Genomic DNA, 19,017 nt, shown 5'->3' with positions numbered 1-19,017 from the left:
CCCCCCCCCCCCAAATTTGAAATGCTTCTAAATATATATGAATTATTATAAAATATATTTGTGACTTTATTTTTTACACATGGTATATATGGGTGCTTGCCATATATACATGGCAAATCCAAGTCAACACTATGTATGCAATTTCTTAAACTCCATAAATTTCAATTCCATGTCAATTTTATCTACTTGGGGCTGTTTCTTTGGTCACAATAAACCATTATAATGCCAAAACAACATGTGATTAAAAATGTGAGAAATCCACTTGAGAACAAATAATATGAGATAGAGAACTACTTCAAGCCAAATTCTCAAAGTTAATGTGACTGCTCTCAAGGCATACTCAAATTTTATAACAAAGAGATGGAAGGAATTTTTGTAAAATTAGTGGCACTGGAGTAAAGCATGGCTTTACATACTAGGTAACTCACAGTAATAAAAGCAGTAGAGGGGAAGCTTATAACAATGTTGGGGCTTGGCAATTGGGACGAAGAGCTCAGGACTAAAGAGCAATCAAGTCATAGTGATATGCTTGGTTGACTTCCAGTGCAAAGAAGTGTGATCTTGGCTCAACAAAGTTTGAACACAATGCTATTAAAAGATCTTGTGGCTTGGACAACTGGATACAGTCACCAAGGAGATTCTACCTTTATATTCCAAAGCTTTCACAACATGTAAGATTTCAATCTTCATCCTGATAGCTTTACATTCCTCTCAATTATCAGTGTTTGCAGCCATGTGAGGTTTGTGAAACAAGGAAAGGAATACCTAAATGCAACAAAGATAAAATATGGGATTTATCCTGGGTGTGAGCACTACCATGGAGTGATTGATCTCTTGGGATGAGTAACCATTTGGATGAAGCAATGATGGTGTTAGAATCTATGCCTCTAAAGCCAAACTGTGTAAGAAGTAGAAAGACATGCAAATTGTGAAAAACACTTTGGTGAAGATTGATAAATGGAACAAAGTTGCATATACACTTATGGCTAATTTATATGAAAATTAACATTTGCATGCTTGCTGAAGGAATAAAAGTTGGCAGCTGTGATCAAAAAAGTACTAACTAGGCACTCCATTGTAATATGTAATATTGTGACTAAACAAAAAGCTCCAATTCAATACCTCAATTTTGATTATGGTGCTTTTTGTCCCACTACTCCACACTTATGAATTTCATTTTTACATGACATTGTGAAAGGAAAAGAGAAGTTGTGGAATATTTGTCACACATAATATAAATTAGCATTACATACATACTTGTGTAAAACCTTTTGTATAAAACCTTTACTAGATTTGCGGTGACGTTATGTTATCTAGGATGATATGGCAGTCATATGTCACAATTTGAAATATCATGCCCCATGCATACATGGCATACCAGATAACAAAAGTATTATATACACAATCATGTTTGATTGCTTATATAGCAATCAAAATGTGATTATTATATTTTTACAAGAAAAAAAATAAATCCACACAGGTGTAAATATATAATGCTCCCACATGCAATCACATATCTGCTATTTCCATCTATTGTTCTTTAACTGATTTAAGGTGATTAAAGAAAGCCATCACAAATAAAAAGTTTTCTGTGGCCAGAAATATTAAATTAAAGCATATTTAATTATTTTAACTATATAATAATAAAATTAAATAGTTAAAATTAATTTATTATTATTAAACTAATAATGTTCTGGTTGTATGAGAACTGACAGAACTGTGATACCATTTGGTTGTAAGCCTTCGTCCCCGAGCTTCCCAATGATCAACACGGGAGTGTCACCTTGCCCTACTTAGTTGACAAGGGGAAGAAGATCTTCGACTCAATGCTCGCTGAGTTTGGCGTGAAGCCAGAGATCGACCACTATCACTGCATAGTCGATCTTCTGAGCCGGGCCAACCGTCTCGAAGAGGCAGTTGAGCTTGCGCAAAGCTTGCGTTGCGAAGACAGCTAATTGGCATGGACAACCGTCTTGAGTGGAGACAACTTGGAGAAGGCTTTTCAGTCTCTGATGAAGCTCGAGGATCGAGATGACGATGCTGCTTGCGTGCTTATGGGAAACCTCTAGGGAGAGGCGTGCTCAATGCAACGCTAAGAAGTTTATACTTTTAAGGTACGTGATATACCATTGTTTTTACAATTTTATCTTGAACTTGCAGTCTCCTGTGCTCTATACTACTATTGTCCCTTGAGATCTATAACCTCCTCCAACTTTGCTTGTGATTTACAGCTCCGAGTGGTCAGACTCGTCGGCATCATCATCGTCATCCTCTGATTGAGTAGATCTTGATCCCTGGTAAACCTTGCTGATGATCGGATTGCAAACGTCTTCTAGCTCTCTGAGTTGCTCCTCAAAAGCTTCCTTGTCCGCCGTTTCGTTGTTGTCATCCAGCCACTCGTGAGCCTCCTTGATTGCCGACTCGATCTTCTCCTTGTCATCGCTGTCGATCTTGTCCCTCAGCTTGTCCTGGTCGCTCACAGTGTGCTTCATGTTGTACAGATATGCCTCCAGCTTGTTCCTGGCATCGATTTTCTCCCTCAGCTCTTGGTCCTCTCTCGCGTTCTCTTCTGCTTCCTCTATCATCCTCTTGATCTCCGCCTCGGTCAGCCGGTTCTTATCGTTGGTGATGGTAATCGTTTCCTCCTTACCTCTTCCTATATCCTTGGCGGTCACTTGGAGCATATGGTTTGTGTCAACCTCAAACGTAACTTCGATCTGAGGGACACCTCTGCCAAAGAGAAGGAAGACGTAAGCACAACACTGGGACTACAAAGAAAAGAAAACCAAAGGTTACCTTGGAGCTGGCGGGATTCCAGAGAGCTCAAAGTTGCCGAGCTCGTGATTATTCTTGGTCATTGTTCTCTCTCCCTCAAACACCTGGAAGATCAAGACATGGTGAGTTTCAAGTTTCCATTTATCGATCATCTCAAACTTACTCGGATGTTCACAGCTGGCTGATTGTCTTGGTACGTTGTGAAGGTTTGCGACTTCTTTACTGGGACGTTAGTATCTTTGGGAATGACCGGGGTCATCACTCCTCCGACCGTCTCGATTCCCAGAGTTAGAGCCGTAGCGTCCACGACCAAAACGTCTGAATGAACAAAGAGCGGTAAGCTATAGCCATAAGAAAGCTTTGATCTAACCTTTGAGTGTCGTGGCCTTGTTCAAGATACCAGTTTGGACAGCCGCACCATAAGCCACAGCCTCGTCCGGATTCACTCCCTTGCTGGGCTCCTTACCATCGAAAAAGTCCTTGAGCATCTGCTGGATCTTGGGAATTCGAGTGCTCCCTCCGACCAGAACGATCTCGTCAATGTCACTCTTCTTGAGCTTGGCATCCTCGAGAGCCTTCTTCACGGGCGCCATCGTCTTCTTGAAGAGGTCCGCGTTGAGCTCCTCGAACCTGGCCCGGGTGAGAGTCTCGGAGAGGTCGATGCCATCGATAAGCGACTCGATCTCCACTCGGACTTGGTGCTGGCTGCTCAGTGCCCGCTTGCTCCTCTCCACCTCACGGCGGAGCTTTGCCAGAGCTCGCGGCTCCTGGCTTATATCCCTTTGATACTTCTTCTTGACGAGCTTGACAAAGTAGTCTATCAGCCTCTGATCGAAGTCCTCGCCTATTAACAGTGGAGTTCAGTTCAGTCGCTTGATATATATCGATCGAAAAGAAGTTTACCTCCAAGGTGAGTATCTCCATTCGTGGTGAGCACCTCAAAAACTCCAGCGTCCACCGCCAAGATGCTCACGTCAAACGTACCACCTCCAAGATCAAACACCAGGATCTTCTTCTCGCCGTTCCTTTCGTTGTCCAGGCCATAAGCTAGCGCCGCCGCGGTTGGCTCGTTGATGATACGCATAACGTTAAGTCCAGCGATCCTTCCAGCGTCACTGGTTGCTCCTCTTTGAGCATCGTTGAAGTATGCTGGAAGTTTGTATACAGTGAGAACCTTAAAAGAAAGATTTTGCGCATACCTGGTACTGTGATCACTGCGTCCGTGACCTTCTCGCCCAGGTAAGCCTCGGCTGTTTCCTTCATCTTGGTGAGAACCATGGCGCTGATCTCCTCCGGGCTGTAGATCTTCGTCTTGCCGCTCACCTCGACTTCGATGTAAGGTTTTCCATCCTTGTTCACGATCTTAAAGCCCAGATGTTTCATGTCCCTTTGAACTTCCTTGTCGTCGTACCTGGATTCACGACGTTCCAATATGAAACTTTGAATCTCGAGAAGAAAAGGAAGAGAAGGATCAAGGAGAGCTTACTTCATTCCAATGAGACGCTTCACGTCGTGGATTGTCCGGGTTGGATTGGAGGTGGCTTGGTTCTTGGCCGCCTCTCCGATCAGTCGCTCATTCTCCGTGAAGGCTACCCAGGATGGAGTGATCCGATTGCCCTGGTCGTTGGCGATGATCTCGACCTTGCCGTTCTTGTACACGCCGACGCACGAGTACGTCGTGCCCAGATCGATCCCGATGCTTGTTGCGTTGATGGTGATCAAGAACAGCCCTGCATTTGGATATCAAAATTTGCGAGCAGAAAGAATTGAATCCAGAGAAGAGAAAGATTGCATACATGCTGTGATGAAGAGACAAGGTAGGATTTTCTTGATTGCGCCCATCCTCAAAGTTGACGAAACCTTAGGGTCGGTTGAGTTTATATAACGCGGGCAAATACCCTTATTTCTCGAATATGCCTACATCCAATGGCTCAGATTAATCTTGAGGAAGTGACGCTATTCGACTTATCAAATATTGCCACGTGGCGTGTTTTGATTTCCTAAAGGGATTTTATTCTTGTTAAATGTAACGGCAATTAAGTATTGCGAAGAGCTGCTAATCGGTCCTCCAAGTTATCCATTTCAGAACTGAAAAAAAGCGAAAGGATGATCAATACAACATAGATTATTTTACCTTTTGATTTCTTCAGCTCCCGATTTTCCTGCAATTCTTCCTTTGGGAGGTGCTGTCAACTAAATATTGGAAACCAAAAGCATAAAATCAGTTAACAATCCAAAGAGTTGGGAGTGTAAATTATCAGTACCTTGGCAGCGATATCAATACCAATTTCGTCTAGAACCTGAAAGGAAGAGCTAAATCAAAATTCTAATAGATAGCTTTTACGTTACTTGGTTTGTGAGCTCCTCAGTTTCGTCCTCGGCCTCTTCGTCGTCCAAAGCGCCATCGATAGCATCGGCCAGCATCTCAGACTGGCATCAACATCGATGATAGTTCAGCGAGAATCGAAACGTGAAAACTTACTGTCAAATCCATTTGTGTGGACTGTTTCTGAAATTCCTGCATGGTTTTAACTTGTTGCTGAGGTTGCATTTGCTGCAAGATCGTTGTAAGCGAAGTCAAGTAAAACAAAGCCGAAAAAATCTCACTTTGTTCATTGCGCCCATTGCCTTAGTGGCTCCTTTCATAGCACCAGCAACAGACGTATTCGCATACATCGCCTAGACAACAACACTGAAGCAGCATCAGAGGCATGGAGCTAGAAAAACTCCCTTCGAGTTCAAAACAAAAGAGAGGGGCGATAAGAAAAATTTGTGACAGAACCTGGGTATGGGTTGCCACACCTCGCACTTGAGCTCGACTGCCCTGGAGCTTTCCAATTTGCTGCCGCAATCTGATCAATTGCCTTGCCAAGATCGTCGTTGCGCTCTGAAACAACATCTATCTAGCTCGAGAAAACAAACAACGAAAAAACACCTCTCACCTTGTTACCAGTCTTGGCTGTTTTCTTAATCTCGGCAAGCAGTCTCTTCTCCTGGAAGGCAAAAAATAAGTCCAAACTAAGAACTAAGAACTAAAATCACTCACCTCTGATTGTAGAGTCATTATTTCTCTCTCGATTCCTGCAAAACAAAAATCCATTTTTTCTAGCAAACGAAGAAGAAAATCCCAAATAAAAACCTCTAGTCGCAACTCCCATCTCGCGTTTGCTGGCTCGAAGAGCATCTATAGATTGGAGCGCTGTGAATCGCTTGACAGAGCTAGGTTGGGAGGATCGTGGCTCTCACCTTTCGGATCGGTTTTCTTCCTGAAGAGATTCATGACCGTCTTCCCCCGGTGGAAGAAGAAGAGCGCGCCAATAATAGGGTTAGGGTTCTTCGCAAACTCTTGGCTGGAAAAATGGACATCGATCCGGATCGCTTCGACGCAATCGTGGTTGGAACGGGGCTGCCAGAGTCGATCCTAGCTGCCGCGGCGGCTTGCAGCGGGCGCAAGGTACTTCACCTCGATTCCAACGAGTTCTACGGATCGGAATGGGCATCCATGACCCTGGATCAGCTCTCCTCGTTCATAGCATCGCTCGGCGCTTGCAATGGCTCGGCCGCAGTGGACTCCTCGGCCGAGCTGGATGCTCTCGGTTTGGAGGAATCCGAGCTCCTGCGAGACGAATTCCTCTACTCTGATGGCAAAGTCTGTGAATTCGAGGGATCGGCGGCAGCTCTGGGCTCTTCCAGAGACTACACGCTCGACATCGCAGCTCCAAAAGTTCTACGCTGCGCGGAGTCTCTGGTGGATCTCTTGATCAAGTGTGGCGCTAGCAACTATCTCGAGTTTAAAGGCGTCCAGGCGACATACATTTGGAGTGGAGATGGTTTTATCTCCGCGCCAACTTCCAGCTCCGAGCTCTTCCAGGACCGATCCTTGGCCTTGCGTGACAAGAGGCGTCTCATGCGGTTTCTAAAGTCTGTCCAGGCTTACATCTCTCAGGAGGGAGACGGTGCTGGTTTCTCCGATGAGAACTTGAAGGTGTCGTTCGTGGAGCTCCTGGAGAGGGAGCAGCTTCCACAGTCGATTCAATCGTGGTGCTTTCTTTTCTTTGAGGTTCTTGGCTGGAAAAAATGATTTCTAACTTTCTTCTTCTTCGTTTCTCTCTTTCCAGAATCATTTTGTATGCTGTTGCGCTACTTGACGAGGACCAGAAAGCAAGTAGCTCTCCTATCTCAGCACTGAAGGGCTTGCAACTGTTAAAGCTTCATATGGCTTCGATTGGAAGGTAGTTTTTCCTGAATTTTTCATCCCAGCGGTGGTGTTGATGTTCTCTCCGCAGATTTGATAACAATGGTGCTTTTCTATACACCCTTTATGGGCAAGCTGAAATACCTCAAGCATTCTGTCGAGTGGCCGCTGTTCATGGAGCATTGTACGTACGTGATCTTGTTAATTTCCTATGATCTCTTGCGGATATCATGGTGCTCTCTTGTAGGTGTTGCGGATGCCCGTCACCTCTGTTATTCGGGATAAGGTATGTGTAAGTTTTCCATTCGTCTCTTTCATTGATTCTGGGATTGTAGGAAACAAAGCAATTCAAAGGCATACGTGCTCAATCCGGACAACTTCTCTACAGTGACAAGATAGTACTTGGTGCATCCTTCAACAAATGGGGAAGTCATTTAGTCGAGGAAATGCAGCGGCCAGATAGCAAGACCCCGAGTCTGCTTCTGGGGAGATACGTCTGTATAACCGATACATCCTTGCTTTCCGGAAAGAGCAACCTTCTGCTGATATTTCCACCACGATGTAAGTTCATTCTTTTTCTTGCCTTTCGGTTCTAGTTTCCCGGCACGATGTGTAGCTGTAAGCGGGGAATGTAATCCAAATCCAGTGAGAGTCCTACAACTAGGCAGCACTGCCGTTTGCCCGGATGGAAAGTAAGTTCTCTGCTTGAATCCATGGGTGTTTTTTAACGTCGTCGCCATGCAGATATGTCATTCAAATCTCTACAGTTGCCGGAAGTGGCTCTGTTGCGAAGGCTGCGTTGGATGGAGTCGTAAAACTTCTTCTTTTTCAGTCCGGAAGCGAAGAGGATTTAACCAGCATCCTCGAGCCCGACCTCTGCAAACCAAAGCTTCTCTGGTCCGGGTTCTTCACCGAAAAACTTCATAGCACAAGCTCACAGGTACCGTTCTTGCCAAAGCTTTCCAAGCATGATCTAACTTCTGCGATAGGTGATAGACAATCGTATTGGAGTATGCGCTCAACCAGGTCCGGAGGCTGGGTATGAAAGTGTCGTGGAATACACCGAGAAGGTACAGGATTTACTTGCGAGTGCTCGCTCACATAGCTCGTTTTTCTGCCAGGTTTTTCATCAACTATTTGGTAACGAAGAATGGTTTGCTAGTAAGCCAGAACTTGAAACAGTCGAAGAAGAGTAGCATGTTAAATGTAAGTAACACGAGATTAAAACCCAGATTGGCATTTTTAGGGTTCATGGAAGTGCTAGACTAGAATGCCTGGAGTTTAGTTCGAGTCACCGCTCATGTCGATCCTTGTGCTCATCGCGACACTGCTCGCATTCGCGCTACCAGTGGCTTATCTCGTCAATGGCATCGTTCCGGATCCTTACATGGTAAACTATATTTTGAGATGTAGCTACTGATAATTTCTACCTTGCTCCAGGACGAGATTTTCCACGTCCCGCAAGCTCAGCGCTACTGCAAAAGGGATTTTTATACTTGGGATCCTATGATCACAACGCTGCCAGGATTGTAAGTTCGTCATTCTCTCTCGCTCCTTCCAAATCTGTATGACGAGTTTTTGTTTCCAGATACCTCGTATCACTGGTTTTTGAATCTATGGTCTCGTGGATTCCTGGGATGGATTTATGCACTCTCAATGCTCTAAGATCCATCAATATACTTTTGTCACTGGTATGTGTTTGTCTGTTCCGGAGCATTTTGCTTCATCTCGACCCGAAAGTGAGCGAGAGAGCGTTGCTTCTCAAATCCGTGGTACTTGCTTTGTACCCTTTGCACTGGTTTTTCACGTTTCTATATTACACCGACGTTGGCTCCACAGCAGCCGTGATGGCCATGTACTTGGCATGCTTGAAGAGATCCTACTGGATTTCTGCTACGGTCAGTATCCATATCAAGTTTCATACCAGAGTTTTACTTAAGAACCTTTCTTACGCTGCAGCTTTCTATCTTGGCGATAATGTTCCGGCAAACAAATGCTGTCTGGACCGTTTTTGGTCTCTGTGTTGGAGTGATACAATTTTTGCAAGAGGCGATTTCGTCTTCAAAAGAGGAGGAAGCAGTTGATGATACGGAGAAAACTCCTGACAAAAGATATTCTGAATCAAAGTTTCTGAGAAGAAGACGTGTACGAAGAACAGCTGAGACAAAGCACGCGACGCATTTTACTGGTAAAATTGCTTATCAGTTCATGTGTGTATTGGTTCTCATTTTTACTCAGGTCGGCACAGCGATTTACAAGACGCCATTCTGAATGCGTGGCAAAGAAAGTGGTTTGCTGCTAGACAGTTTTCGCCTTTCGTGCTCGTTATCCTTGCCTTTTTGGCTTTCGTTGTCTACAATGGCAGCATTGTCGTCGGTAAGACCATTCAAATGGTTTATCAAACACTTCCAAACATTACGTGTAGGTGCAAAGGACGCGCACAGAGCTTCTCCACACTTTGCTCAGCCACTCTACTTCGCTCTTTTTACCGCGGGAGTGCTGGCACCGCTCCAACTCTCGCTAAACAGGTTTTCATCTCTACGACAAGTTTTCAGAGAAACTCCAGCGCTCGCATGTCTCAGTGGTGCTGTTACTGCCAGCATCGCGATTGTGGCGGTCCATTTCTTCAGGTACCTTGTCCAAAGCTCGTGTTTTCTACTAACGAACTAAAGCGTTTCCACAGCTTGGCACACCCGTACTTAATTGCTGACAATCGACACTACACGTTTTATATATGGAAGGATATCATCCAGACCCACTGGTGCGTTAAGTACTTGCTCATACCGCTCTATATCTTTTGCTGGTGGTCGATCATACATTCGTTGCTCGAAAACCTCCGCGATGCCGGCGTGAGGACGCCTCTCCTCCAAAAGCTCTGGGTAGTTTCGTTTTGTGGAGCTGTGATTGCTGTCCTAGTCCCAGCTCCGCTGGTGGAATTTCGCTACTTCACGGTGCCCTTTTACTTGGTCGCTCTCCACAGCTTCGCCAAGCTCCAAGTGAGCTCTTGGAAGTTTTGGTTCATGGCCATGGAGTTTTTGGTAGTGAACGCTCTGACTATGAGGCTCTTCCTCTGGAAGCCATTCCACTGGGCTCACGAACCGGGAACCCAAAGATTTATTTGGTGAAAGTGTACCACTTTTTGTTTTCTCTAGTGAGAGAGAGAGAGAGAGAGAGAGAGAGAGAGGTCATTTGATCTGGGATCATATGACCAGGTTCGCTTAAATCACATTCCTACTAATAGTATGCTTGCAAATCCTAGATAGAAAACCGCTGTACATACTAACATTAAAGTTTACAAATGTAATGATTAAAAGAGTCAATAAAAATTTAACTCATCATAGCATGCAGCGTAGAGCTCCACGCCGGAGCCCAAGGTGCGAGCTCACAGACCACACCAGGATCAAGGACCCTGGTGATCAGGAAGAGATTGAGCGCAAGAGAAATGAGAGCGAGTGTGTCAATGTGGGCGTAGGTGTCATATTTCCTTGTTCTCTGATAATATTAGATATAACTAAAATTATATTTGACAAGGGTTAGGATTTTAAGCGTCAAGAAGATGATCCAGGATCGCTGCGACGAGCTTTGCAGAAAGATCATAAATCCATCGCCAGGTGACGTGGTGAAACCCAAGTAGGGACGCGCCCTCCCAGAGTGTTCGACTACATTTGTAGACCCAGCTTCGCGGAGAAGATGGTGGACTTCTGCGTAGCACTTGAGAACGAAACATAGATCTCCTGGACTTTGCGAGGAACAAAAGGCGTAGGTAAATCCTGTTTCCTACGATCAATAGCACAGGTGTCCGCCTTGATTTCTGAGAATATTTTTTATAAAAAGTCCGTGATATTGTAGAAAACAAATTCGTTTTCTACGGGTTTTGGCAGTGGTAATGTTGGATGGTTCTTTGGTTGCAAGAAAGTATTTGTTGCTGTCAACGTTCCTGGCTTGAGGATCATATGCATCTGCAATGCCGAATCTCCTCGCGTTCCACAGGTCAGGGCTGCACTCGAGTTCTCCTTGAGCGACGATGCCGATGCTCTTGAGCAGATTGGGCGTATTGACTCGCCTGCAGATTTGGATAGATTTCTCAAGTCCAGGGAGGAAAGGATACTTTTGTTTCTGGATGGAGGGGAGCAGTACGATTTGGCACATAAAGATGGTTCGCCTGTACTCGCAACCACAGCATGGTCGGATGTAGATGCCAAACATTGTCACCAAATGGATACTCCCGTACTGGCGCGGGTACCTCATTGGACGTGAGCTTTGCAACAGAGGAGGAGGTCAGCTTTTAATTTCCTTCGCATAATTTCGTTTTATGTCTGTTTTAGATTGCTAAAATCTTGTTCAATCTTGGGACCTATGCTCGACAAGCATCCCCGTCGAATGGAAATTGTGGTTTACCGTCTACTTGTGTTATAAAATTGTGGTCTACGCGTCTACTTGTGTTATAAAAAAAAGTGAAAGTCAACACTAAAGAGAGCTCGGTTTTGGTTCGACTACGCGGGCTTAACCCTTCGCGCCTTAATTTGAATGGCTTTGACGTGCGCTAGGGTTTATAGATCGATGGAGCTCGCCGCGGCAGGGATGGGGCAAATGCTGGTCGATTCTGAGCTATGGATTGGGCCGTTGATCGTCGCGAGGTAGGAATCTCCTTCCCAGTTGAATAATTTCCTTGTTACATTGATGCCACAGGCGTTTCGCCAGCATCAGCGCAAGTCTTGGGAGATCTTCTGGAAACAGGATCGTTTGAAGCTTCCTTCCACCAGTGCCAGCATCTTGTTGACTTTGCGGATCTTCAGGCGTCATCCAAAGAGCCGGGTGTCTAATAATTGAGGGAACGCGCTTTAAGACAACACGCCAAACAAATCCGGCAAGCTTGGCAAGAGTCAAAGAATAGAGAAAATTTCTGTCAGAGGAGGTAACGTTTTCTCTTTCGTAAGTTCTAGAGCTAACACCCTTTCATCTAGACAGAACAAGGAGAGAACGGACAAGAAAAGAGGACAAAAAAAATATGATTTTCTGCGGATAGTTCGCAACATACACCGGTATATTTTTAGGCCGAGAAGGCCGAGGATTGAGCTCGTGAGTTTGCCAAGCGATGGCTCAGCAAACAGTTGATCTGGAAGCGGCGGATGTTTGGGCGTCTGGGCTGACAAGAAGCTTGAGCAGGCGGCCGAGCATACGCAACTTTAGTAGCAGGAGGAGCTCGTCGAGGGCTCAAACATTATCGGCGGAGAACGACGAAGAAGCTCTGACATGGGCTGCTCTGGAGAAGCTCGGGACATACGACCGCCTGAGAACTTCAGTGCTCAAGAGCTTGAATACAGAGGGGCAGGACGTTCTTCAGCAGGTGGACGTTCGGAAGTTAGGACCCGCGGAGCGTCAGGCTCTTTTAGACAAGCTGGTGCAAATGACCGGAGAAGACAACGAGATTTTTCTCAAAAGGCTGAGGCACAGGATCAATAAGTGAGTCCCATCTTTACTTGCTGTGGTTGACACTGGTTGTACTGATCGAGCCATTTCAGAGTCGGGATCGATGTTCCAGCAGTCGAAGTGAGATACGAGAATTTGACAGTGGAAGCTAAGTGCTACGTTGGCAACAGAGCGCTGCCTACCCTTTACAACACGGCTGTGAACATGCTAGAGGTGAGTCCAGGTACCCGATTTTTCATTTTTGACATGAGACATGTGTAGGCGGCCATTGATTTTCTTAAGATTTCAAGGACGAAAGAATCGAACCTAACCATACTCCAAGATGTCAGCGGCATTATCAAACCTGGAAGGTAGGTTTCAAGTGCTTGCAATGATCTAGCTGAGTGTGTTTCCTTGTGAAGGATGACGCTTTTGCTTGGTCCACCAAGCTCCGGCAAAACAACTCTTCTTCTTGCTTTGGCCGGAAGATTGGATCCTGCTCTTAAGGTAATCTATAGTAGGAACGTCCACTGACAGTCGCAACTATTTTATAGACGAGCGGGAAAATCACATACAATGGTCACGAGTTGCAAGAATTCGTGCCGCAGAAGACCTCTGCTTATATTAGCCAACATGACTTACACAATGGGGAGATGACTGTGAGGGAAACGCTTGAGTTTTCTGCACGCTTTCAGGGCGTCGGAACAAGATATGGTAAGCTCCTTTTACGTCCAACAAGCGTTAATCTCTTCCCAACTAGAACTCCTGTCAGAACTTATAAGGCGTGAGAAGGAAAGGAATATAGTCCCAGAACCCGACATTGATCTCTACATGAAAGTAAGAGTCCCTGTGAACTTAAGTTTTCGTTTACTATTTCCTTCTTGCAGGCCTCGGCAGTGGAAAAAGTTCAGAGCAGCATCCTGACGGATTACACACTCAGGGTATAGTGACTACTTGCTACAAATATATGATTTCGTTGCTGTTTGTGATTTGTAGATTTTGAGCTTGGACGTGTGTGCGGACACTATAGTTGGCGATCAGCTGAGAAGAGGAATCTCAGGAGGACAAAAGAAGCGTGTGACTACAGGAGAGATGATTGTTGGCCCGACGAAGACGTTGTTCATGGACGAGATTTCGACAGGCCTTGATAGCTCGACAACGTTCCAGATTGTAAAATGCATGCAGCAGTTTGTTCATGTGCTCGAGGGAACTCTATTCATGTCTCTTCTGCAACCGGCTCCAGAGACGTACAACTTGTTCGACGACGTCCTTTTACTATCTGAAGGACAGGTGGTCTACCACGGGCCTCGAGAGTACGTCATAGAGTTCTTTGAAGAATGCGGGTTCAAATGTCCCGAACGCAAGGATACGGCTGATTTTCTGCAAGAGGTAAGCTCTCACCGCGTTTCTTTCTCAAGGTGTTAACTTCTATCTCGTCGCATGATAGGTAACATCCAGGAAAGATCAGGCACAGTACTGGGCCGATAAGCAAGTGCCTTACCGCTACATCACAGTAAAAGAGTTTTCTGAACGTTTTAAGACATTTCACGTTGGACAGAAGCTTGCCGAAGAGTTATCTTGCTCCTTTGACAGGTCGAAGTGCCATCCAGCTGCGTTAGTTCACGAAAAGTACTCTATCAGCAAGACAGAGATGTTCAAAATATCCTTCCAAAGGGAGTGGCTACTTATGAAACGACACTCTTTTGTCCATATCGTTAAAACTATACAGGTGAGTTGGTCCGCAATTTTGTTTAGTGGTGCTTTATGTCTGTTCTTCTCTCACAGATAGTTTTTGTGGCTTGTATCACTTCGACTGTCTTCTTACGGACGGAAGTAAAAGGTGATACCATCGATAATGCAACTGTTTATTTGGGGGCCTTGTTTTATGGACTGCTCGCGGTTATGTTCAACGGCATGTCAGAACTACCGATGACCATTCTTCGGCTACCTGTCTTCTTTAAACAGAGAGATTTGCTGTTTTATCCGGCATGGGCAGTCAGTTTACCACAATTCGTGCTCCGGCTGCCTCTATCACTCGTCGAAGTTTCCGTTTGGACGTGTATAACGTACTACGTGATTGGATATTCACCAGCAGCGGGAAAGTTTTTTCGACATGTTTTACTGATGCTTCTTGTAAACCAGATGTCCTCATCGCTTTTCCGGCTTATTGCCGGTGTCTGCCGAACTATGGTCGTTGCAAATACTGGGGGCTCGTTGCTTATTCTTCTATTTGTGGTTTTAAGTGGGTTTTTGATTCCCCGAGGCGAGTGTACCTTTTTTATGTTTTTGATTCTGCCTTAACAGTTGCAAGTTATTTCAGATCATATTCCCAACTGGTGGATTTGGGGATATTGGATGAACCCACTCCCGTATGCTGAAAATGCCATTTCTGTAAACGAGATGCTTTCTCCTCGCTGGGATAAGGTTAGTAGAGATAAAAGTAATGACTTAAAAGTCAGTTTTCGTGCAGCCTTTCAATGGAACTTCCACCATTGGCGCCACTGTTCTAAAAGATCGTGGTTTCTTTGCGAGAGGATATTGGTATTGGATTGGTGTTGGAGCTATGGTTGGTTTTATGTGTCTCTTCAACGTTTTATTTACTTTGGCGCTTACGTATTTAAATCGTAAGTTCTGCTTTTGACTTGTTAATCTGCCACTAACAATTGTTTTTCATTTTGTAGCTTTGGGTAAGCATCAGGTTGCACGGTCGCATGAGACATTAGCGGAAATTGAAGCAAGTCAGGAAATCCAAGATTCAGGCGTCGCAAAACCGTTAGCAGGTTCACGTTCATCCTCTCGTTCTCTTTCAAGTTTTGATGGCAACAGAGTCGGTAAGAATTTTCTTCCTTGCTTTTTCCACTGACGCAAATTATGCTAAACTAACGCAGCTCTCGATATTACTTATCCTCAAAATCTTCCAAACGGCAACGACGTGGATTTGAAAGATGCCAGAGGCTTAATGCCGAAACGTGGCATGAGACTTCCATTTAAAGCGCTGTCAATTTCTTTCAGTGAGATTAGCTATTCCGTCGATATGCCTGTGGTGAGTTTGCCATATTGTACTAGAAACCATCCCAGTGATTGTTGAAATGCAGGAAATGAAAGAGCAGGGCATAACCGATGATAAGCTGCGGCTTCTAAAGGATATAACAGGTTCCTTTCGTCCCGGCGTGTTGACAACTTTGATGGGCGTAAGTGGTGCTGGAAAGACGACTCTCATGGACGTTCTAGCCGGACGGAAAACAGGTGGCTACATAGACGGAGACATCAAGATTTCCGGCTTTCCAAAAAAGCAAGAGACCTTTGCCCGTATTTCTGGATATTGTGAGCAAAATGATATTCATTCTCCTCAGGTCACAGTTCACGAGTCCTTGCTGTTTTCTGCATGGCTAAGATTGGCACCAAACATCAGTTCCGAAGATAAAATGGTGGGTCAGAAAATTTCCTTCCAATTGCGTTTTAAGTTTGCCTTTTCTTGCAGAGCTTTGTTGAAGAGGTGATGGAGCTTGTCGAGCTCGACAACTTACGAAATAGCATCGTCGGTCTACCTGGTGTCTCTGGTCTTTCAACTGAGCAGAGAAAGCGGCTAACCATTGCTGTTGAGCTTGTCGCAAATCCGTCAATTATATTCATGGACGAGCCAACATCTGGACTGGACGCAAGGGCTGCTGCTATTGTGATGAGAACTGTTCGAAATACGGTGGATACAGGCCGAACAGTGGCATGCACCATACATCAGCCCAGCATAGACATTTTTGAGGCATTTGACGAGGTGTGTTCTCCCCTTTCTTTTTTCCTCCGGTGTTGATCTTTAGATTTTGCATCCAGCTGCTCCTGTTAAAAAGAGGAGGTCAAGTCATCTACGCCGGTCCGCTTGGGAAAGATTCCCAAAAATTGATCGAGTACTTCGAGGTAATGCCAAGCCTGGGTATGGCGCTAAACGTTCTTTTTCCTTTTTTCATTCAGGCTATTCCCGGAGTTCCAAAAATTCCTCACAGGTACAACCCTGCTACTTGGATGCTGGAAGTAACATCTCTTCCATCCGAACAACGCCTAGGAGTTGACTTTGCAGATATATATATCAAGTCAGAACTTTATCAGTACGTATAAAAAATATTGATAGCTAGATTCTTATGGTAGTTTGTACAGGAGAAACAAATCTCTCGTCAAGGAGCTGAGCTCGCCCAAACCGGAAGCTGCGGACTTGTATTTTCCAACGAAGTACACGCAGTCATTGTTCGGGCAGCTAAAATCCTGCTTGTGGAAGCAGTACTGGACTTACTGGAGAAGCCCGGATTACAACTGCGTCCGTTTAATCTTCACTCTGATTGCTGCCCTGCTCTATGGTAGCATTTTCTGGAAACGTGGAGAGAAAACGTCAGTGTTTGTTCACTAGAAGAGATACTAAAAGCGCACCTTTTCTTTTTTGTCCACAGAGGTGCTCAAGGAGACCTTTTCACAGTGATGGGAGCAATGTATGGCGCCGTTATTGTCCTCGGAGTACAGAATTGCTCCACAGTTCAGCCTGTGGTTTCCACGGAGAGAACCGTATTCTACCGAGAGCGAGCGGCTGGAATGTACTCCGCACTGCCATACGCAATGGCACAGGTAATTGGTGTTACATGTTTAGCTGCTAAAACATAGCTTCTGCTTCCAGGTTTTGATCGAAATCCCTTACCTCGCCGTCCAGAGCTTGATCTACTGCCCCATCATATATTCCATGATGTCGTTCGAGTGGAGCCCTGCAAAGTTCTTCTGGTACCTCTTCTTTACGTTCTTCACTTTCATGTACTTCACGTACTACGGGCTCATGTCCGTGTCCATGACTCCAAACCATCAAGTTGCAGCCATCCTCAGCTCGGCTTTCTACTCGCTTTTCAACCTCTTTGCCGGCTTCCTCATCCCTTATCCTGTAAGTTCTTTCCGATAGGCTTGCTCGAGGAACCCGTGACATTATTCTTCTTCCAGAAAATTCCGAAGTGGTGGACGTGGTACTACTGGATATGTCCCGTTGCCTGGACCGTGAACGGCCTCTTCACCTCGCAATACGGAGACGTGACGAAGGACTTGCTACTACCCGGTGGTGAAGTTAAACCGGTGAATGTGTTCTTGGAGGAGTACTTCGGCTTCCACTACGATTTCCTGGGAGTCATAGCAGGCGTGGTAATGGGATTCAGCATCTTCTTTGCGGCCATGTTCGCATTCTGCATCAAGGTGCTGAATTTCCAGACCAGGTGATAACGATATTTTCAAACATAGTTTTATTCCATTCTTCGATCAAAATTTGAGTAGCAGCATCGCCAAAAGAGACACTAATGTGGAGGCGAGAACACTTCTATGGAATCTTTGCATGGCCAGAGACTGTGGCGGCGGAATGCCATCCTCACTCTCTGGAAGAAAGGCAGGTGGGGGCGGCGGGTGTGGCGGAGGCGGCGACGGTGGTGGCGGCGGTGGTGGTGAAGGTGGCGGGGGTGGCGAAGGTGGTGGCGGTGAAGGTGGGGGTGGCGGCGAAGGAGGAGGCGGTGAGGGCGGCGGAGGTGGCGAAGGAGGAGGTGGTGAGGGTGGCGGCGGTGGCGAAGGAGGAGGTGGTGAAGGTGGTGGTGGTGGTGGCGACGGGGGTGGAGGCGGAGGCGGCGGCGGTGATGGTGGCGGCGGTGAAGGTGGCGGTGGCGGCGGTGGCGGAAGGAAGCCCTCCGGCTCCAGCACCCGGTCGATGGCATAGACCGTGATGGAGAAGGGCTCCTGGACGACGTTCCGGAGGATGGTAGCCAGCGGCGGCGACTGATGTGGCGGTCTGGAGAGCGTGGCAACGCCGTGGTTGTCGACGTTGAGCTGCAGCCAGCGGAAGTGGAGCGTCTCCTCGTAGGGGCGCTCCCGGAAGAGTGTCTTGATGGGCGATGAGAAGTTGCGGCGCACCGCCAGGAACTCGGACTCGATGTAGAAGTCGGAGATGTGGTAGCGCACCAGGTCCGCCAGCTTCTCCTCGCTGGGGTGCTTGCCCATGTCGTAGATGAAGTCGTTGAGGAGCGTGTTGTTCTCCGGGATGAAGAGGGTGGCGGTGAGCATGGGATTGACCTGGTCGACCACGCCGCTAGTGGTGAGCAGCGTGTTGAAGCGCTTGAAGTTTGGGTAATTGTTGAGCAGCAGCGTCAGGTTCTTGGTGAGGCCCACGGCAGTGAGAATGAGACCGCTGGCGAGAATGAGGAGCAGCGCCCAGAGTGGAGCTTGCTTGTGCTGCTCCATACCTCTCCTCGTTCGTTATACCTGGGATCCAGACATTGATCACAATCAAGCTCAACTTACAAGCGACTTACTCGTCGTTTTCTTGTCGACATTCCTGAACGAACTCCATAAGTTTCCTGCCCGGACTCTATATAGTCACGGGCATTACAAAGAAGGAAGAGGGAAGACCAAGCAGAGTTCTTACAATTCTTTTGAAATTAAGCATATACATAGAATATGAACGGATATACATAGAATATGCTAACTTTATTGGGATTTAAAATTTTTTTGCGGTCAGTTCAAAGAGGTCTTCACAATGCTTATACAGGTAATAACGCACTTGGACAGCGTCATAAAATCAAACTCGGTGCAGATGGAGCTTGGGATGCTTCTGGAGTGCATGGAGTGGTGGAACG

The 19,017-nt window shown here is 46.1% G+C and overlaps 4 protein-coding genes and 1 pseudogene across 4 annotated transcripts; 3 read left to right on the top strand and 2 right to left on the bottom strand.

The window, feature by feature from the left end:
• Positions 1 to 2,225: 2,225 nt before the first annotated feature.
• On the bottom strand, positions 2,226 to 12,006 carry LOC9640606 (annotated as a pseudogene).
• Positions 4,749 to 6,100, bottom strand: LOC9650371 (vacuolar protein sorting-associated protein 2 homolog 3). Its single transcript, XM_002971915.2, has 11 exons — positions 6,022 to 6,100; positions 5,915 to 5,959; positions 5,822 to 5,856; positions 5,718 to 5,768; positions 5,558 to 5,662; positions 5,383 to 5,454; positions 5,258 to 5,329; positions 5,125 to 5,205; positions 5,040 to 5,075; positions 4,910 to 4,968; positions 4,749 to 4,863 (listed from the first exon to the last, which is right to left on the bottom strand). Exons 1-11 carry the CDS (start codon positions 6,053 to 6,055, stop codon positions 4,812 to 4,814), a joined length of 642 nt encoding a protein of 213 aa, XP_002971961.1. The 5' UTR covers positions 6,056 to 6,100; the 3' UTR covers positions 4,749 to 4,811.
• Positions 6,122 to 8,220, top strand: LOC9650370 (rab escort protein 1). The gene is made up of 9 exons (XM_024676801.1): positions 6,122 to 6,813; positions 6,894 to 7,007; positions 7,062 to 7,158; positions 7,218 to 7,256; positions 7,306 to 7,531; positions 7,587 to 7,662; positions 7,715 to 7,910; positions 7,960 to 8,040; positions 8,092 to 8,220. Exons 1-9 carry the CDS (start codon positions 6,134 to 6,136, stop codon positions 8,164 to 8,166), a joined length of 1,584 nt encoding a protein of 527 aa, XP_024532569.1. The 5' UTR covers positions 6,122 to 6,133; the 3' UTR covers positions 8,167 to 8,220.
• LOC9650369 (dol-P-Glc:Glc(2)Man(9)GlcNAc(2)-PP-Dol alpha-1,2-glucosyltransferase) lies at positions 8,256 to 10,232 on the top strand. The gene is made up of 7 exons (XM_024676799.1): positions 8,256 to 8,360; positions 8,411 to 8,499; positions 8,559 to 8,868; positions 8,930 to 9,158; positions 9,209 to 9,346; positions 9,396 to 9,600; positions 9,654 to 10,232. Exons 1-7 carry the CDS (start codon positions 8,271 to 8,273, stop codon positions 10,093 to 10,095), a joined length of 1,503 nt encoding a protein of 500 aa, XP_024532567.1. The 5' UTR covers positions 8,256 to 8,270; the 3' UTR covers positions 10,096 to 10,232.
• On the top strand, positions 11,533 to 17,662 carry LOC9640605 (ABC transporter G family member 29). Its single transcript, XM_024676804.1, has 24 exons — positions 11,533 to 11,607; positions 11,660 to 11,885; positions 11,935 to 12,433; positions 12,493 to 12,613; positions 12,662 to 12,750; positions 12,802 to 12,886; positions 12,934 to 13,093; positions 13,140 to 13,216; positions 13,267 to 13,320; positions 13,376 to 13,768; positions 13,827 to 14,108; positions 14,165 to 14,642; positions 14,700 to 14,803; positions 14,850 to 15,003; positions 15,061 to 15,210; positions 15,268 to 15,422; positions 15,475 to 15,807; positions 15,861 to 16,151; positions 16,208 to 16,291; positions 16,346 to 16,479; positions 16,529 to 16,756; positions 16,816 to 16,987; positions 17,037 to 17,291; positions 17,348 to 17,662. The coding sequence occupies exons 3-24, from the start codon at positions 12,066 to 12,068 to the stop codon at positions 17,615 to 17,617; spliced, it is 4,437 nt and encodes a 1,478-aa protein (XP_024532572.1). The 5' UTR covers positions 11,533 to 11,607; positions 11,660 to 11,885; positions 11,935 to 12,065; the 3' UTR covers positions 17,618 to 17,662.
• Positions 17,663 to 19,017: the final 1,355 nt, after the last annotated feature.

Source organism: Selaginella moellendorffii, unplaced genomic scaffold (assembly GCF_000143415.4).
Source record: "Selaginella moellendorffii unplaced genomic scaffold, v1.0 SELMOscaffold_18, whole genome shotgun sequence".
Lineage (NCBI taxonomy): Eukaryota > Viridiplantae > Streptophyta > Lycopodiopsida > Selaginellales > Selaginellaceae > Selaginella > Selaginella moellendorffii.
The sequence above is the reverse complement of the archived record's forward strand: the minus strand, read 5'-3'. Positions and strand labels throughout refer to the sequence as shown.

What these genes read in the sequence shown, in the direction of transcription:
- LOC9650369 (XM_024676799.1), top strand. Translation starts at nt 8,271, where the DNA reads ATGTCGATCCTTGTGCTCATCGCGACACTGCTCGCATTCGCGCTACCA. An exon ending in ATCACAACGCTGCCAGGATT is followed by an intron (nt 8,500 to 8,558) that starts GTAAGTTCGTCA and finishes TTTTGTTTCCAG; the next exon opens with ATACCTCGTATCACTGGTTT. An exon ending in GTGGCGGTCCATTTCTTCAG is followed by an intron (nt 9,601 to 9,653) that starts GTACCTTGTCCA and finishes GCGTTTCCACAG; the next exon opens with CTTGGCACACCCGTACTTAA.
- LOC9640605 (XM_024676804.1), top strand. Translation starts at nt 12,066, where the DNA reads ATGGCTCAGCAAACAGTTGATCTGGAAGCGGCGGATGTTTGGGCGTCT. An exon ending in TTTTGATGGCAACAGAGTCG is followed by an intron (nt 15,211 to 15,267) that starts GTAAGAATTTTC and finishes AAACTAACGCAG; the next exon opens with CTCTCGATATTACTTATCCT. An exon ending in TTTTTGAGGCATTTGACGAG is followed by an intron (nt 16,152 to 16,207) that starts GTGTGTTCTCCC and finishes TTTTGCATCCAG; the next exon opens with CTGCTCCTGTTAAAAAGAGG.
- LOC9650371 (XM_002971915.2), bottom strand. Translation starts at nt 6,055, where the DNA reads ATGAATCTCTTCAGGAAGAAAACCGATCCGAAAG. An exon ending in CAATGGGCGCAATGAACAAA is followed by an intron (nt 5,330 to 5,382) that starts GTGAGATTTTTT and finishes ACGATCTTGCAG; the next exon opens with CAAATGCAACCTCAGCAACA. An exon ending in GGAGCTGAAGAAATCAAAAG is followed by an intron (nt 4,864 to 4,909) that starts GTAAAATAATCT and finishes GCTTTTTTTCAG; the next exon opens with TTCTGAAATGGATAACTTGG.
- LOC9650370 (XM_024676801.1), top strand. Translation starts at nt 6,134, where the DNA reads ATGGACATCGATCCGGATCGCTTCGACGCAATCGTGGTTGGAACGGGG. An exon ending in CTGTTCATGGAGCATTGTAC is followed by an intron (nt 7,159 to 7,217) that starts GTACGTGATCTT and finishes GCTCTCTTGTAG; the next exon opens with GTGTTGCGGATGCCCGTCAC. An exon ending in CCTCTGTTATTCGGGATAAG is followed by an intron (nt 7,257 to 7,305) that starts GTATGTGTAAGT and finishes CTGGGATTGTAG; the next exon opens with GAAACAAAGCAATTCAAAGG.